Source organism: Mobula birostris, chromosome 4 (assembly GCF_030028105.1).
Source record: "Mobula birostris isolate sMobBir1 chromosome 4, sMobBir1.hap1, whole genome shotgun sequence".
Taxonomy (NCBI): domain Eukaryota; kingdom Metazoa; phylum Chordata; class Chondrichthyes; order Myliobatiformes; family Myliobatidae; genus Mobula; species Mobula birostris.
This window is the reverse complement of record NC_092373.1, coordinates 153,686,720-153,706,574: the sequence shown is the minus strand read 5'-3', so window position 1 is coordinate 153,706,574 and position 19,855 is coordinate 153,686,720. Positions and strand designations below refer to the sequence as shown.

Below are 19,855 nucleotides of genomic sequence, written 5' to 3'. Positions count from 1 at the left end.
ATCCTATCCAAATGGGAGAAATATAACAATATCAGTTAAAATAGTTAGACCAGGTATCCAGAGGCTTTGCTCATTACAGCCGGGGACTTTAACCAGGCCAACCTTAGAAAGGCGCTGCCAAAGTTATACCAACATGTCTCCTGCCCCACTAGAGGCCCGAATATACTTGACCACTGCTACACAGCAGTCAAGGATGCCTACCGTTCCGTCCCACGACCTCACTTCCGAAAACCGGACCATCAGGCCGTACTCCTCCTCCTAGCTTACAAACAGAAAATGAAGCGGGAGGTCACGGTGTCAAAAGTAGTGTCGCGTTGGACGGAGGAAACGGATGAGGTCCTCCGTGACTGCTTTGAATTGGTGGACTGGTTAGTATTCAAGGACTCGGCAGCTAACCTCGATGAGTATGTCTCAGCTGTCACAGACTTTATTTGGAAATGCAGGGAGGACTGTGTGTCTCACAAGACGATCCGGATATTCCCTAACCGGAAACTTGGGTGAATTATGAGGTCAAGTCCCTTTTAAAGGCTAGAGCTGTGGCTTTTAGGTCCGGGGATACCAGTCGCTACACAGAATCCAGGCGTGAACTCCAGAAAGCCATTAAGGGCGCCAAGAGGCAATATCGAGCCAAGTTGGAAGCCCAGGCTAACCAAAGGGATGCCAGTAGACTATGGCAGGGTCTAAATGAGATCATTGGGCACAAAGTAAAGGCTGGGAATATCAATAACTGTGGCGCCTCTCTTCCTGACGAACTTAACGTATTCTACGCAAGATTCGAACAGAACAGGAGCGTCCTGCTCCCTCCGGATGAACTGGACCTGGTGGCACCGAGATTCATTGTCACCGAGGAGGACGTCAGAAGGGTCTTCCTGAAGATAAATCCAAGGAAGGCGACCAGCCCAGATGGCGTCCCGGAACGGGTTCTCCAGGCCTGTGCAAGCGAGCTAGCTAGCTGGAGTGTTTGCTGACATCTTCAACTGCTCCTTGCTTCAGTCTAAGATCCCCTTGTGTTTTAAGAAGGCAATGATGATCCCAGTGCCGAAGAAGAGCAAAGTGGCATGCCTGAATGACTATCGACCTGTGGCTCTGACATCAATTGCTATGAGGTGCTTCGAGAGATTGGTTATGGCACACATCAATCACAGCCTACTGGTCAACCTCGATGCTTTGCAATTCGCCTACCGGAGCAACAGGTCAATGGCAGATGCCATCTCTCTGGCCCTACATTCCTCCTTAGAACACCTGGAGAATAAAGACACATACGTAAGGCTCCTTTTCATTGACTACAGCTCTGCCTTTAATACCATCATTCCAAATAAACTGATTCCTAAGCTCCGGAACCTGGGCCTTAGCACTCAGATCTGCAGCTGGATCTTCAACTTCCTCACAGACAGGACCCAGGCAGTAAAAATAGGGGACAAGCTCTCCTCTACAATCACTCTGAGCACAGGTGCCCCACAAGGCTGTGTACTCAGCCCCCTGCTGTACTCACTGTACACCCATGATTGTGTAGCCAAGTTTCCATCAAACTCATGGGGGTTTGCTGATGACACAACAATTGTAGGGTGTATCTCGGGTAATGATGAGTTTGAGTACAGAAAGGAAATTAAGAACCTGGTGGCATGGTGTAAAGACAATAACCTATCCCTCAACATCAGCAAGACGAAGGAATTGGTTGTTGACTTCAGAAGGAGTAGCAGACCGCACGACCCCATTTACATCAGTGGTGCGCAAGTGAAACAGGTCAAAAGCTTTAAGTTCCTCAGGGTCAATGTCACAAATGACCTGACTTGGTCCAACCAAACAGAGTTCACTGCCAAGAAGACCCACCAGCACCTTTACTTCCTGAGAAAACGAAAGGTATTTGGCCTGTCCCCTAAAACTCTCACTAATTTTTATAGATGCACTGTAGAAAGCATTCTTCTAGGGTGCATCTCAACCTGGTATGGAAATTGTCCGGTCAAAGACCGAAAGAAGCTGCAGAAGATCGTGAACACGGCGCAGCACATCACACAAACCAATCTTCTGTCCGTGGACTCACTTTACATCACACGCTGTCGGAGCAGTGCTGCCAGGATAATCAAGGACACAACCCACCCAGCCAACACACTTCTCATCCCTCTTCCCTCTGGGAGAAGGTTCAGGAGCTTGAAGACTCATAGGGCCAGATTTGAGAACAGCTTCTTTCCAACTGTGATAAGACTGCTGAACGGATCCTGACCCGGATCTGGGCCGTACCCTCCAAATATCCGGACCTGCCTCTCGGTTTTTTTACTTTCCATTTTTCTATTTTCTATTTATGATTTCTGATTTAAATTTTTAATATTTACTATTTTTACTATTTTTAATATTTAATATTTGTAATCCAGGGAGTGGGAAGCGCAGAATCAAATATCGCTGTGATGATTGTACGTTCTAGTACCAATTGTTTGGCGACAATAAAGTATAAAGTAGAAGTGATATTCAAAATGTGCAGGACTTGCAATTTCTATTGTAACTAAGTATCATACAATGCAGAAAGAAAATTAGGTTGGAGAGGAAAGCAATGGATGTTTGCACAAGTTAAGAATTTATTCAATAAAACTGTCATTTTTTTTTTACCTTTTCAAGTTCTTCTTCTACAGCTCGCTTCTCTCTTCTGGCTCGTTCAATCTGACCTTGTTTATCTTCACAATTCTATCAGACGGATGCATATCATAAAAGTTGGTAAAGAATTTAAACCTACCATTTTAGAGAAGCTTCAGATGCTGAAAAACTAAAATAAACATAGAAAATGTTGGAAATTTTTGATAGATTGGGCAGCATCTACGGAGAGATGAACAGAATTAACGTTTTCAGTTGATAAACCTTCACCAAAGAGTTCTAATAAAAGGTCATCAACCCAAAAACTCCGTTCTTTTCTTCTGGTTGACCAACTGAATATTTCCAGCATTTTCTGCTTTTATTTCAGAAGAGCGTCTGTTTGTGATAGTGATTCATTTTAATTGAGGCATCTCCATATCATTCAACACCAAAAGCAATAAAGGCTTTTGCACTGTGTATTTATTTTGTCTGCACTGGTCATTCGTAGTGTTTAACATTAACAATTTCTCAAGTTATGCGATATATAACATTGACAAATAAACCTCAGTGATTGGAATGTCTAACCAGGTTTTTAAAAAAGGCTTGAACTTGATAATTGGCTAAAAAGCTATTTTGTATTTATTTTCATTAAAGTACTAAATAGTTTCCTATAATAAAATTGTAAAAGCAGTTTGAAATAGTCCAAGTGCTGCCTCATAGATTGCGCAACTCTTAAAGATATAGTTTTATTTCCCAAGCACAATGTACCTTGACATACTAAAAACAAGTACATATTGAACTAAGTCTCCAAATACTCTCTGCAGTGAATACAAAATATACTAAAAGTTATTGCCAAAGATCAGGAGTATCCTGATGCAGGGTTCTGATCTGAAAAAAAAATGATAATTCCTCTCCTCCCACAGATGCTGCTTGATCTGCTGAATTTCTCCAGCATTAGCAATCTGTCACAAGGGACACTACCTCACTGAATATTTATCCCTTCAACAACATCATTAAATCAACAATATTAAAACAGACTACCTGATCATTATCACATTATTCGATGTGGGAGCTTGCTGTGTACAAACTGGCTGCTGACTTAGCTATTTTACAACAATAAGTACGCTTTATTTGCTGTGAATTCATTTCTGATGTACTAAAATGGACAGGAATATTGCTTGGAAAATAAGGGTCTAATTTTGGAAATTATCTCTCAGTGACTCTGTAGTTGCTTACCTATCTGCATAAGCATTAATAAACTTGTATGTATTTATATTCAAAACATCACCTCTATTTAGGCAAATTTGCCCCAAGTTTTCATTTATGCCTTTCTTAATAGTGAACTTATCTATTCCAGTGTTTTTAATGACCAACAGGCTATACTTCATCCTGTGTACTTCAAAGCAACTTGCCTTTGCCCTCATTATGAATCCACATTTGCTTTCGACTTCAACTGAAGAACATTTATGAATAAGATAAATAAGCGAGTATTTCAATTCTGGGTCAAGTTCAGCTGCCTTCACCACATTTTACCGTTATAAAGTTGACACGTTCAGTTTGGATGTCACACTTACTATTTGCATATCAGATAATTCCTCAGTTAAACGAGAAATCCTTATATTACTTTGTTTCCTGACACTTTCAACCTGCAACAAAAACAAAATTGAGAATGTTATTGCATATCCTTTGTACATTTTACTTCAATGTAAGTTTTAAAAAATGGTTTGGTTCATTTTAAAGCACAACTACAACAAATATATTAAACAATACAGTCTGTCCCAGGGCAATGAGTAGGTTCCATTTTAACTCCAGAAATATACAAAACCTACTATTCCTCCACAATATTATAATGCATACATCAAAAGCACATGAGACTGATAAGAAAGAACAACTACTAAAAGCGGGGAGAGAAAACTAGTTCTACCATTTGCAGGAATGAATGCATGTATGCATGTTGTACTTTTAAATTCAATAATATAGGAACTCATTCATATTAGAGATGTATATTACTTATGCATTCTTAACTGAGGGATGGCTTGTAGATCACTTCCCAATACACTACTCTACAAAAATGTCATTTGCTTTGAATTCAAATTAAATAAAGTTCAAGCTTATTGTCATCTGCTTGTACATGTATACAGACAAACAAAATATTCCTCCGGACCACAGTGCACCCACACATGTATCACACAGCACATAAACCAAAACATACTATAAATAAGTTAAAATATAAATCAAAATGCATTTAGTAAAGCGTAGCTCAGGTAAAGAGTAAACAGCTCACTGTCCTAGTGAGGAGACCTCAGTGGCAGCAGTGTATTCATTAGTTTCACAGCCTGAGGGAAGAAGCTGTTATCCAGTCTGGCAGTCCGAGTCCTGATGCTTCTGTACCTCTTTTGTAACTGTAGTGTGTCAAAGAGATTGTGGCATAGGTGGTAGGGATCCTCAACAATGCTCTGGTCCCTTTGTCTGCAATGCTCCTGGTAAATGTCACAAATAGGGGGTAGGGAGATCCCTATGAAACACTCGGTGGTTTTTTTTCACTATCCTCTGTCTACAGGGTCAACATCAACTAAATTAGAACTATTAGTTCATGGATAATAGTGTAATAGGGCAATTATTACCAAATTTTAAAATTAATATCCACAACATGCAGGACCCTTGCATATCCAACAGAGTGAAATTACGCTGAAGAACCATGCTAACTCATAAATGTTTTAAAAAAATGTTTTTAAGTTTTCTAACTGAATTTTGACAAATAATATATACTCCAGCATTAAAGAAAGCAATAGGATTGTTCTGAAAATGGCTCATTTCCTCTTTTAAAACTAACTGATCTGTAGCAGTGTCAGCCAATTAATGAGCCAATTTCATGCTCTTCATTGCAATTAGATTCAATTGAGTGTTGGTCATCAGTCTTTACCTAACTAATTACACACAAGGCATACCTGTATAGTTTCAATTGACTCTTGGTTACAGTTCTTAGATACTCAGAGTGGATCAATCGACTAAATTTGAAATGATTGTTGTACCATAAGAAACAGACCTTGCTCACTGACTAAGTGACTGCTGATCAGGCTGATTAATGCTCTGTTCATTTGCCTCCTCATAGATCTGGGCATAATCAAAACAAGTTAGCCATTCAGACATGGTGTGGTCAGTTTCGTAGAACTGGAATTGCTTTCGACAAAGGAAATTCTGAACCAGTAACATACAAATAAAATACAGATCTGCCAAAGTTAATAGTTTATGGGATAAATTCAAAAGGTTTGAATTTCCTCATCTTAAGGAATCATTCCTTTGATTTCACTCACAACTGAACAGAAATTTTGTGGACATTCAAAGCTTTGATTTTTCTCTCAGTCAGACCGATTATCCATGGTTATTCTCAATGTCTTCCAACATGATTAAACAAACTTTTGACAATGCTTTGAAGCTGCAAGACTTAAAGTAATAGCAAACTGAAACCTTAAGTTACCAAAGTGCTTATATGTTTTATATTTTCTACTTGTTTTAAATTATTGATACCATATTGAACATTAAGTTAGGGCCATGTGTTCAACCATCAGAATTAAATAAGTGTAGAAAAATCATCTGACTTAACCTCCTTTTTGATTTGAGCAGCAGCTTCTTGAACAAGCTGAACCATGGCTTCTTTCACTTTTACCACTTCTTCATCCTTTTGTTTTTCACGTAGTAATATCTGAATGGTTTGCAAAAATTTGAAAATAAATGAGTATCTTGGTGGTTTTGTTTCTTTTATTTTTTACCATTTGTATTTTAATTTCACACGTCATATTTATGGAGCAGTTATATCTAATAAGATGACCCCAAAGCGAGTGATCAACAAACTTATCCCAAAGTGTAATTCAAAATGAACAAAGACTTATAGATATGAAATATCTTCCACCTTCAAAGAATGGGGATTCTTTCTACAATTGATGCTGCTCTCACCCACATCTCCTCCATTTCCCAGACACTGGCCCTCACTCCATCTTCCCACAGCTGTAACAAGGGTAGAGTTCCCCTTGTCCTTACCTACCACCATATGAGCCTCTGCATCTAGCACCTCACTCTCTGTAACTGTTGCTACGTTCAATGGGATCATACTACTAAACAGATTTCACCCTGATCCCACTACCACTCTCCACGGGAATCACCATCTCCGTGACTCATTTCTCCTGCCTCACTGATCTCCCTCCTAACACTTATCTCTTCAAGTGGTACACATACTGCACCTCCTCCTTCAATACCATTCAGGGCTCCAAACAATTCTTCCAGGTAAGGAACACTTCATCTGCAAGTCTGCTGGTGTTACGTGCTGTATTTGATGTTCCCGGTGTAGCCTTCTCTATATCAATGAAAATTGGCATAGATTAGGGGACCACTTTGTTGAGCACCTTCACTCCATCACAACAGGCAGAATGTCCTATTCTAATATTTTAGTCCACGGCCTTCTCTACTGCCACAATGAGGGAGGAGAAACACCTCATGTTTTGTTTTTGTGTAGCCTCCAATCTGATGGCATAAGCATTGATTTTGCCAACTTCCTGCAATTTCACCCTCCTCCTCTCTTTTCCCATTCCCTACTCTGGCCCCTTCTTTCCCCTTCTCTGCTCCTCACCTCCCCCTGGTGCCTTTCCTTCCCTTTCTCTCAGGGTCCATTCTCCTTTCCACTCAGATGCCTTCTTCTTCAGACCTTTACCTTTCCTAAAAGCTTCCATCTTCTCACTTCATCCCTTTCTCCCATCCACATTCCCACTCACCTGGTTTCACCTACCACCTGGCAAGCTTATATTCCTTCCCCTCCCCCAACAACTTCTTCTGGCTTCTTCCTTTCCTGTCCTGATGAAGGGTCTTGGCCTGAAATGTCAACTGTTTATTTCTCTCCATAGATACTGCCTGACCTGTTGAGTTTTTTGTGTGTTACTCTGTATTTCTAGCATCTGCAGAAACTCATGCTTAAAGCTTAAAGAAATGATAGAAATAACAAAAATACAGTAGTCCTTATTAGCTACCTGTACTTATTCAACTTAAAAATAGCTAATTATATCATTATTGAACATTGTTGAAGCATGTTGTAGCACCTTGTTGCAATCAACCAGGAAATCAAGCAGGTAAAACCTATGGCAGTTCATCAGTGGTGTGCAGTCGACTTATGGACAGAGTTATTCAAGCTGAACTCAATGAGATAACATATCTACTGTAAAACTCTAAAAATGTGTAGCAAATTCAAGTGAGAGATCAAGATAAATTTACCCCAAAATCAATCCATTTGTAGACATGTCAGTATGATATCAGCTCTGATTACAGAGCTTTTGAAGCTACTAGGTGGCTGTCAGTACATCTAAAGTATGGTTAAAAGAGTATTAATAAATCTAGTAATTAATTTAAAAAACTACGCTCAAGGAAGTATAATAATTTTTCTCAACAATGATATATACTTAAATATTAGTAAAATATGTACTAAATGCATGACTTCTATTGCCTACCATTACTCTGGGATGAATTACTCCTTCATCTATCAATGTTTTGATACAAATGGTCACCCCATCCTTACCATTTTCTAGCTGGGTAAGCCTGCCTTCACTCCTTTCCTTACCCATTTTCCAAGTCATCTCCAAAATACTTTTGCATTGTAGTTGTTTAAGGGCCCATTTGTGACTCCCTGCAACTATCTCATTCAAAGACTGCACTTCCATTACTACGACAAAAAAAAAGTACTTCCACGTATTCACTGATAACACTCAACTGTATTTCAATATCTTCTGAATCATTCTTCCTCTTCACTGCCTCAATGATCATCCTGCCTGTTCAGAAGCTGAAACGTCCCCCAATTAAATACTGGGAACTTGAAGTCACTGAGCGTAGTCCCCACAAACTGTGTGCCATAAACATTTCTCTCTCTTGCTGTATTCTTAGTGAAATACAAGATCTGCCAAACATTCACCAGCAATATCATCTACATCAGCCCACCACTTCAACGATCCTCTGCCAGCCTTAGTTCATCTCTTACTGAAACCATCCTGCAAGCAAAATACAACTGGATGGAACCAGTGCACCCCTGCCTACCTTTTTACATGGTGCCCCAGCTACTGTGGGCTGGTCTTACTCAACCTGCATGAAGTCTCTTCCACGTTTCCCCACTCCTGTATTCATTAAAATACATAGTCATACAGAATTGATTCAACAAATTTAAACAAAGCCTCAAATCACTGTCTGGTATGCACAGAATCAAAGTAAGTTGCAGACAGTTGTAAATTTCATCAGCTCCATCATGGGTACCAGCTTCTGTAATATCCAAGACATCTTCAAGAAGCAGTGCCTCAGGAAGGTGGATTAAAGTCTGTCACGAGCCTCGTGGCCCATCTGACCAGTGCTTACGCCGGCTTCCGTGGCATGAAGCAACTGAGAGTACGAGACTCCCCACCCCACCGGATAGGACGCCAGTCTATCGCGAGGTTAACCCCCAGCATTTTTGCCAGTACCCATCCTCAGCCGGGTAGACTGGAGCATTGTGCAGTTAAGTGCCTTGCTCAAGAACTCACTGCCTCGGCCAAGGCTCGAACCCACGACCTTCAGATCGCTAGTCCAACGCCCTAACCACTTGGCCACGCGCCACACTCAGGAAAGTGGCGTCCACCATTAAGGACCTCCCACCACCCAGGACATGCCCTCTTCTTATTGTTACCATCAGGAAGGAGCAACAGAAACCTGAAGGCACACAGTCAGAGATTCAGGAACACCTTCTTCTCCTCTGCCATCCAATTTCTAAATGGACATTGAACCCATGAACACTAGTTCACTACTTTTTAAAAAAAATTATTTGGCCTCTTCTTTATTGTTGCATTTCTTACTCTGCCATTCTGGTTACACTTTCAGACATCCAATTCCAAAAATCGGGAAATATCTGTCCAAAACTATCTACCTCTACTTTCAACGCTCCTTAAAACATACATTTGACTGTACTGCCTTAATTTCATATGGGAAGTATTATGCTTTATTATACTCTTATCTAGAAATATCTAGATACATTTTTAAACTGCATGAAATATAGAAAACGTATAAAAAAATGTTATTATCTTTGAGCTATTGTTTGTCCAACAGTTAAGAACATAGAACAGTACATCACAATACAGGCCTTCAGCCAATGATGTGCTGATTTTTTAATCTACGCTAAGATCAATCTCCCCTCACACACAGCCCTCCATTTTTCTTTCATCCATGTGCCCATCTAAAAGGTGCTGCACCTTTTCAAAGGCCTCCTAAAAAACAAAGTACACAACATCCATTGTCTATGCTTTGGCTACCCTGCTTAATTCCTCAAACAATTCGAATAGATTTGTCAGGTAAGAGATTCCCTTAGGGAAACCATGCTGACGTTGGCTTATTTTATCATGTACCTTCAAGTACCCTGAGACCTCATCCTTAACAACCGACTCCAACATCTTCCAAAACATGGAGGTTAGGCCAACTGGCTTAAAACTTCCTTTCTGCCTCCTCCGTTCTTGAAAAGTGGGGTGACATTTGGAACGTTCCATTCCTCTGGAACCATGCCAGAATCCAGTGATTTTAGAAACCACAATCTCTTTACATGCTTCTTTCAGAACCTTGGGTGTAGTCCGTCTGGTCCAGATAACTTATCTACATTGAGATGTTTTAGCTTCCCTAATAATAGCAATTGCACTCATCTCTGCCACCTGACACGCTCAAATTTCTGACTTACTGCTCATATCTTGCAGTGAGGATGGATGTAAAAATACTTATTTAGTTTGTCCACCATTTGTTTGTCCCCATTCTATGTCTATGTCTCTTCAGAATCATTTTCCAATGGTCCGATATCTACTCTTGCCTCTCTTTTATTCTTAATATATCTGAAAAAAATGTATAGTCTTTGACATTATTGCCTAGCTTACCTTCATATATCATCTTTTTCCTCCTTATGGCTCTTTTTGTTCCATAGAAACCATAGAAAAACTACAGCACAGAAACAGGCCTTTTGGCCCTTCTTGGCTGTACCGAACCATTTTCTGCCTAGTCCCACTGACCTGCACATGAACCATATTCCTCCATACACCTCTCATCCATGTATCTGTCCAATTTATTCCTAAATGTTAAAAAAGAACCCGCATTTACCACCTTGTCTGGCAGCTCATTCCATACTCCCACCACTCTCTGTGTGAAGTCCCCCCCAATGTTCCTTTTAAACTTTCCCCCCCTCACCCTTAACCCATGTCCTCTGGTTTTTTTCTCCCCTTGCCTCAGTGGAAAAAGCCTGCTTGCATTCACTCTATCTATACCCATATAATTTTATATACCTCTATCAAATCTCCCCTCATTCTTCTACGCTCCAGGGAATAAAGTCCTAACCTATTCAACCTTTCTCTGTAACTGAGTTTCTCAAGTCCCTGGAACATCTTTGTAAACCTTCTCTGCACTCTTCAAAACCTTATTAATATCCTTCCTGTAATTTAGTGACCGAAACTGAACACAATACTCCAGATTCGGCCTCACCAATGCCTTATACAACCTCATCATAACATTCCAGCTCTTATACTCAATACTTTAATAAAGTCAATGTACCAAAAGCTCTCTTTACAACCCTATCTACCTGTGACACCACTTTTAGGGAATTTTGTATCTGTATTCCCAGATCCCTCTGTTCTACTGCACTCCTCAGTGCCTTGCCATTTACCCTGTATGTTCTACCTTGGTTTGTCCTTCCAAAGTGCAATACCTCACACTTGTCAGTATTAAACTCCATCTGCCATTTTTCAGCCCATTTTTCCAGCTGGTTCAAGTCCCTCTGCAGGCTTTGAAAACCTTCCTCACTGTCTACTACACCTCCAATCTTTGTATCATCAGCAAATTTGCTGATCCAATTTACCACATTATCATCCAGATCATTGATATAGATGACAAATAACAATGGACCCAGCACTGATCCCTGTGGCACACCAGAAGTCAGAGGCCTCCACTCTGAGAAGCAATTCTCTACTACCACTCTTTGGCTTCTTCCACTGAGCCAATGTCTAATCCAATTTACCACCTCTCCATATATACCTAGCGACTGAATTTTCCTAACTAACCTCCCATGCGGGACCTTGTCAAAGGCCTTACTGAAGTCCATGTGGACAACATCCACTGCCTTCCCTTCATCCACTTTCCTGGTAGCCTCCTCGAAAACTCCAATAGATTGGTCAAACATGACCTACCACGCACAAAGCCGTGTTGACTCTCCCTAATAAGTCCCTGCCTATCCAAATGCTTGTAGATTCTCTCTCTTAGTACTCCCTCCAATAACTTACCCACTAGCGACGTCAAACTTACCGGCCTATAATTTCCTGGATTACTTTTCGATCCTTTTTTAAACAATGGAACAACATGAGCCACTTTCCAATCCTCTGGCACCTCACCCATAGACACTGACATTTTAAATATTTCTGCCAGGGCCCCTGCAATTTCAACACTAGTCTCCTTCAAGGTCCGAGGGAACACCCTGTCAGGTCCTGGGGATTTATCCACTTTAATTTTCCTCAGGATAGCAAGCACCTCCTCCTTTTCAATCTGTACAGTTTCCATGATCTCACTACCTGTTTCTCTTAATTCCATAGACTTCATGCCAGTTTCCTTAGTAAATACAGATGCAAAAAACCCATTTAAGATCTCCCCCATTTCTTTCGGTTCCGCACATAGCCAACCACTCTGATCTTCAAGAGGACCAATTTTATCCCTTACAATCCTTTTACTCTTAATATACCTGTAAAAGCTCTTTGGATATCCTTCACTTTGTTCCCTTTTGTTGGTTTTTACAAACTTAATTTTTGTTCTATTATATGCCCTCCTTTGCTTTTATGTTGTTTTTGACTTCCCTTGTCAGCCACGGTTGCATTATCTGGCCTTTAAAATACTATTTCTTCTTTGGGAAATATCTATCCTGCGTCTTCCCAATTTCTCCCAGAAGCTCCAGCCATTGCTGTTCTGCCATCATCCCTGCTTGCGTCCTATTCCAATCAACCAATGCCTCTTTCATGGCTCCATAATTCCCTTTACTCCACTGTTATAATGATAGATCTGACTTTAGCTTTTACCTCTGAAATTGCAGGGACATATCATATTATGATCACTGTCTTCTAAGGGATCCTTTAACTTTAGCTCCCTAACCAAATCAGGTGCATTATATAATACCCAATCCAGTAATGCCTTTCCCTTAGTGGGTTCAACCACAAGCTGCTCTGAAAAGCCATCTCATAAGCATTCTACAAATTCACTCTCCTGGGATCCAGCAGCAATCTAATTTTCCCAATCTGCCTGTATATTGAAATCCCCCATGTCAATTACAATATTTCCCTTTTGACATTTGTTTTCTATCTCCCATTGTAAATTGTAGCCCACATCCTGGCTACTATTCGGAGGACTCTACACAACATCCACCAGGGTCTTTTTACCCACCAGGATTCTACATCTTTTAGACCATAAGACAAAGGAGCAGAAGTAGGCCATTCGGCCCATCGAGTCTGCTCCGCCATTTTATCATGAGCTGATCCATTTTCTCCTATTTAGTCCCACTCCCCCGCCTTCTCACCATAACCTTTGATGCCCTGGCTACTCAGATACCTGTCAATCTCTGCCTTAAATACACCCAATGACTTGGCCTCCACTGCCACCCGTGGCAACAAATTCCACAGATTCACCACCCTCTGACCCAAAAAATTTCTTCGTATTTCTGTTCTGAATGGGCGCCCTTCAATCCTTAAGTCATGCCCTCTCGTACTAGACTCCCCCATCATGGGAAACAACTTTGCCACATCCACTCTGTCCATACCTTTTAATATTCGAAATGTTTCTATGAGGTCTCCCCTCATTCTTCTAAACTCCAAGGTGTACAGTCCAAGAGCGGACAAACGTTCCTCATATGTTAACCCTCTCATTCCCAGAATCATTCTAGTGAATCTTCTCTGTACCCTCTCCAACGTCAGCACATCCTTTCTTAAATAAGGAGACCAAAACTGCCCACAGTACTCCAAGTGAGGTCTCACCAGCGCCTTATACAGCCTCAACATCACATCCCTGCTCCTATACTCTATTCCTCCAGAAATGAATGCTAACATTGCACTTGCCTTCTTCACTACTGACTCAACCTGGAGGTTAACTTTAAGGGTATCCTGTACGACGACTCCCAAGTCCCATTGCATCTCAGAACTTTGAATTTTTTCCCCATTTAAATAATAGTCTGCCCATTTATTTTTTCTGCAAAAATGCATAACCATACACTTTCCAACATTGTACTTCATTTGCCACTTCTTTTCCCATTCTTCCAATCTATCCAAGTCTCTCTGCAGACTCTCCGTTTCCTCAGCACTACCGGCCCCTCCATCTATCTTCGTATCGTCAGCAAACTTAGCCACAAAGCCATCTATTCCATAATCTAAATCATTGATGTACAATGTAAAAAGAAGCGGCCCCAACACTGATCCCTGCGGAACACCACTGGTAACCGGCAGCCAACCAGAATAGGATCCCTTTATTCCCACTCTCTGTTTCCTGCCAATCAGCCAACGCTCTATCCACGTATGTAACTTTCCCGTAATTCCATGGGCTCTTATCTTATTAAGTAGCCTCATGTGTGGCACCTTGTCAAAGGCCTTCTGAAAATCCAAATACACAACATCAACTGCATCTCCCTTGTCTAGCCTACTGGTAATTTCCTCAAAAAATTGTAATAGGTTTGTCAGGCAGGATTTTCCCTTAAGGAATCCGTGCTGAGTTCTGCCTAATTTTAATTCCATGTCACCTCTTTCTAAGGATTTGCATACCTGCCTGTCTTCTCAATACAACGTGTATCCTTGGACGTTAAGCTCTCAACTATGATCTTCTTTTAACCACGACTCAGTGACACCCACGTCATACCTGCCAATTTCTAACTGCACGACAAGAAAATCTACCTTATTCTGTGTACTGCAAACATTCAGATATAATACCTTCAGTCCTGTACTTGACACCCTTCTCAATTTTGTGGCTATGTTCCATTGCAACTCATCTCACTGACTGCAATTTTGCCCCATCATCTGCCTGTCCTTCTCGACAGCCTCATTGCACGTTGCATCTATCTTCTTACCAATTGCCCATCCTTAGCCAGTATCACTCTAATTCCCATGCCACTGCCAAGTTAGTTTAAAACTTCCCCAAAAGCTCTAGCAAACCTGCCCACAAGGATATTGGTCCTTCTTGTGTTCAGATGTAATTTGTCCATTTTGTACAGGTCATATCATCCCCAGAAGAAATGCTAATGATCCAGAAATCTAAAGCCCTATCTCCTGCACCAGTTCCTCAGGCATACATTAATCTTCCAATGCATCCTACTCTAACCCTCACTGGCATCTGGCACATGCAGCAATCCAGCAATTAATAGTCTGGAAGCCCTGCTTCTCAGCTTTCTACCCAACTCCCTAAATTTTCTCTTCTGGACCTCCTCCCTTTTTCTACCTATGCCACTGGTGCAAATATGTATCAAGAGTTCTGGCTGCTCACCCTCCTCTTTAGAATGCCGTGGACCCGATCCGAGACATTCCTGACCCTGGCTCCTTGGAGGCAACATACCATCCAGTAGAATGTGTTCAAAGATTCAGGAAAAATTATCAAAATAAGTATATGTCACCAAATACTCCCCTGAGATTCATTTTCATTCAGGCATTCAGTAAAACAAATAAATACTATAGAATCAATGAAAAACTACACGTAAAGACTGCTGAGCAACACGTGCAAAAGACAAACTGAGCTAATAGAAAATAGTAATAATATAATTAAAATAAATAAGTAAACAAATAATACTGAGAACATGCATTGTAGAGTTCTTGAAAGTGAATCCACAGGTTATGGTCAGTGATCAGTTCAGTATTGTGGTAAGTAAAGTTAGCCACTCTGATTCAGGAGCCTATTGGTTGAAGGGTAATAACTGTTTCTGAACCCGGTGGCCTGGGACCCAGGACCCAAGGCTCCTGCTCCTGCTTCCTGATGAAAGCTGAAGAATAGATGCAGGGGGCTGGGTTTCAAATTTGTGGATCATTGGGATCTTTTCTGAGGAAGATGTGACCTGTACAAAAGGAAGTAGATACACCTGAACTTGAGGGAGACCAATATCCTTGAGGGCAGGTGTGCTAATGCTGGAAAGGGTTTAAACCAGGGGGTTGGGAGCCAGAGTGATAGGACAGAGGATGGAACAGTAGATGCAGCATGCAATGAAATACCAAGGAAGAATAGGCACTGGATTGAGCTTAATTACAGTCAGTTGAAATTTATCTATTTTAATGCAAGCAGTATCAGGAGCAAGGTTGATGAACTTAGAACATGACGTTGTGGCTATTACGGACACTTGATTGTCACAAGGGGACATATTCTGCTGTATGTTCTGCGGTTTAGATGTTTGAAGGAGGATAGGGAAGGAGGTAAAAGAGGTTTCGGAGTGGCATTGCTAATCAGGAACAGTATCACAGTTGCAGAGAGGAGGACATTGTGGAGGATTTGTAAACTGATACAATGTGGGAGAAAGTCAGAAACAGGAAAGGAGATATCCCTCTATTGGGAGTATTCCCTAAACCCCCTTCCTCCAATAGCAACAGAGACACTGATGAGCAGATTGAGATACAGATTTTGGTTTAAGATTTAAGTTGATCTTAAATGATTGAAAATTTAATGGAAGGATGTCTGAAAACGTTATGATTGGCTCCTTCCATCAATTTTGTAATCCTTCCTGACTCCATTTTGTTTATTAGTTGTAGTCGTAAAAGGAGCCAATTCTATGGTAAACCTGGCATCCTCTCCATGGTCAAATACTGCTTCTAAACCATCTAAATCTGCAAATTCTGCAGAATTAGAAAATACTGTATTTTCCAATAATGTAGAAAATGTACAATTTCTAACAGCTAATTGCTCCAATAATGCTCCAACATTATTGACATCTTTATTGCTCCAATTTCTCTTGCCATTCTCCCTTTTGCCCATAAGATTCAGCACTTCCAAATGTTTTATGCTTATGTCCTATCTTACACATCCTCTTCCTCATCATTCCTGTTCCTTTTAACATTGGTCGGTCAGTCAATTAACAATTTTAAATTCACATCCTTTTGTTTAATTTTCTCCAAGTCATCAGCCACTTTCTTTGTAGCAACTCTCAAATTCCAATCCAGAGCACTCAAGAATCTTCAGTGGAGAACAGTCTTCCAGAGTTCAACATTTCAAAATTTCTTCTCTCTATTCAACATCTTTATTCTCCTTTGCCTTTTTAAAAAAGTTTTATCTACATTTTTAGAAGTCACATTCGATATTTTTCCAATGTTTTGAAAAAATAACAACTTCAAATACATTAAAATTGTATTGAAAGCCCCATCAAGTTACTTAAAATTCTGTGTACTTAATTCTTAATTCCATTAAGCTTTCAAAGATACAAAATAACTTCCCCTTTAGCATTTTTATGGGCCTTAGGACAAAGCCTGCTGTGAAATCTTACCTGATCTTTCTTCAAGTTTGCTTCTTCAAGGAGTTGCATGCTTTCTCGAACCTTGGCCACTGCCACATATTTCTCATTTTCTGCCTGAGTATATTTTTCCCTAAGTTCACGAACTTGCACCTCAAAACTAATTTTCTCCTTTTTCAACTGCTCTGAAGCTTGTACGGCTGCCCGCAATCTACAAACACAGTATTAAAATAGATTATACAATGCAAGGATCATATGTGCTTGGCTACTCAGTTGAAAAACTCTCGGTGGCTAGTTTATAGGTACAGCAGTGGAAGGAACTCAGTGTTGCCTTAGACCGTAAGACATAGGAGCAGAATTAGGCCATTTGGCCCATTGAGTCTGCTCTGCTATTCAATCATAGCTGATCCTTTCTTTGGTCCCCTCCTCGGCTCCATTCCCCGGCCTTCTCCCCGAAACCTTTGATGCCATGGCCAATTAAGAACCTATTAAGCTCTGCTTTAAATAGCCTAACGACCTGGCTTCCACAGCTGCCTGTGGCAACAAATTCCATAAATTCACAACCCTCTAGCGAAAGAAATTTCTGTTTTAAATGGACACTTCTCTAGCCTGACGGTATGCCCTCTTGTCCAAGACTCCCCCCCCCCCCCCCGCCCACCATGGGAAACATCCTTTCCCCATCTACTAGGTCTAGGCCTTTCAAAATTTGAAAGGTTTCAATGAGACCCCCCCCCCCACCCTCCTTCTAAATTCCAGCGAGTAAGGGCCCAGAGGCATCAAACATTCCTCATATGATAACCCTTTTATTCCCGGAATCATCCTTTTGAACTCCTCTGAACCCTCTCCAATGCCAGCACATCTTTTCTTAGATAAGGAGCCCAAAACAGTCACAATACTCAAGGTGACGCCTCACATCCCTGCTCTTGTATTCTACCTCTTGAAAGGAATGCTAACATTCCATCTGCCTTCCTCACCACCAACTCAACCTGCAAGTTAACCTTTAAAGTGTTCTGGACAAGGACTCCCAAGTCCCTTTGCATCACAGATTTTTTGATTTTCCCCCCCCGTTTAGAAATAGTCTCACATTTATTTCTTCTAACAAAGTGCATAAACACACATTTCCCAACATTGTATTTTGTTTGCCACTTTCTTACCAAGTCTCTTAATCTGTCCAAGTCCTTCTGCAGCCTTCCTGTTTCAATACTACCTGCCCCGCCACCAATCTTTGTATCATCTGTAAACTTGGCAACAAGGCCATCAATTCCACCATCTAAATCACTGATATACAGCATAAAAGGAAGCAGTCCCAACAGTGACCCCTGTGGAACACCACTCGTCACTGGCAGCCAATCAGAAAAGGTCCCTCTTACCCATCAGCCAATGCTCTGCTATGCTAATAATTTTCCTGTAATACCATGGACTCTTAACTTAATAAGAAAAGTTAAGAAAGACAACAGAATCAACAGAGCAGAAAGCTCAAGAAGGGATCATACAGTATGGCCAAGTGAAATAAGAATTGATATGGGAGGTGAGGGGAGTAACGAATTAAAAGTATTATATATGAATGTACGAAGTATAAGATATAAAGTGGATGAGCTTGAGACACAGTTGGAAATTGGCAAGTATGATGTTGTGGGAATAACAGAGACATGGCTTCAAGTGGACAGGGCCTGGGAAATGAATATTCAAGGGTATACGTCATATCAAGAGGACAGACTGATGGGCAGAGGGGGTGGGGTGGCTCTGTTGGTAAGGAATGATATTCAGTCCCTTGCGAGGGGGGATACAGAATCAGGAGACGTAGAGTCAGTATGGATAGAACTGAGAAATTCTAAGGGTGGAAAGACCCTAATGGGAGTTATCTACAGGCCCCCAAACAGTAGTCTGGATGTAGGGTACAAGCTGAATCAGGAGTTAAAATTGGCATGTAGCAAAGGTAATACTACAGTTGTTATGGGGGATTTCAACATGCAGGTAGACTGGAAGAATCAGGTTGGTACTGGACCCCAAGAAAGGGAGTTTGTGGAGTGCCTCCGAGATGGATTCTTAGAACAGCTTGTACTGGAGCCTACCAGAAAGAAGGCAATTCTAGATTTAGTGTTGTGCAATGAACTGGATTTGATCAGGGACCTCGAGGTAAAGGAGCTGTTAGGAGGTAGTGACCATAATATGATAAGTTTTAATCTACAATTTGAAAGGGAGAGGGAAACTTGGAAGTGTCAATATTACAGTTGAACGAAGGGAACTATGGAGCTATGAGGGAGGAGCTGGCCAAAGTTCAATGAAACAATACCCTAGCAGGGATGACAGTGGAACAACAATGGCAGGTATTTCTGGGAATAATGCAGAAGGTGCAGGATCAGTTCATTCCAAAGAGGAAGAAAGATCCTAAGGGGAGTAAGGGGAGGCCATGGCTGACAAGGGAAGTAAAGGACAGTATAAAGATAAAAGAGAAGAAGTATGACATCGCAAAGATGAGTGGGAAGCTGGAGGACTGGAAAACTTTTAAAGAGCAACAGAAGAACTAAAAAGGTAATACGCGGAAAAAAATGAGGGAAGGTAAACTAGCCAAGAATATACAGGAGGATAGTGAAAGCTTCTTTAGGTATGTGAAAAAGACAAAAATAGTTAAGACCAAAATTGGGCCCTTGAAGACAGAAAAGGGTGAATTTATTATGGGGAACATGGAAATGGCAGATGAGTTGAACAGGTACTTCAGATCTGTCTTCACTAGGGAAGACACAAACAATCTCCCAGATATAATAGTGGCCAAAGGACCTAGGGTAATGGATGAACTGAAGGAAATTTATATTAGGCAGG

At 41.0% G+C, this 19,855-nt stretch overlaps 1 protein-coding gene across 12 annotated transcripts in view; it reads right to left on the bottom strand.

Annotated features, from left to right (window-relative positions):
• The window catches only part of sclt1 (sodium channel and clathrin linker 1), a 91,551-nt gene that overhangs the window by 30,208 nt on the left and 41,488 nt on the right, over positions 1-19,855 (bottom strand). For all 12 annotated transcript variants that reach the window (XM_072256255.1, XM_072256262.1, XM_072256260.1 and 9 more), the window contains 4 exons: positions 17,069-17,246; positions 6,167-6,265; positions 4,137-4,208; positions 2,602-2,676 (listed from right to left, as the gene is read on the bottom strand). In XM_072256255.1, coding sequence (XP_072112356.1) covers positions 2,602-2,676; positions 4,137-4,208; positions 6,167-6,265; positions 17,069-17,246 — 424 coding nt within the window. The remainder of the gene's footprint in view (positions 1-2,601; positions 2,677-4,136; positions 4,209-6,166; positions 6,266-17,068; positions 17,247-19,855) is intronic.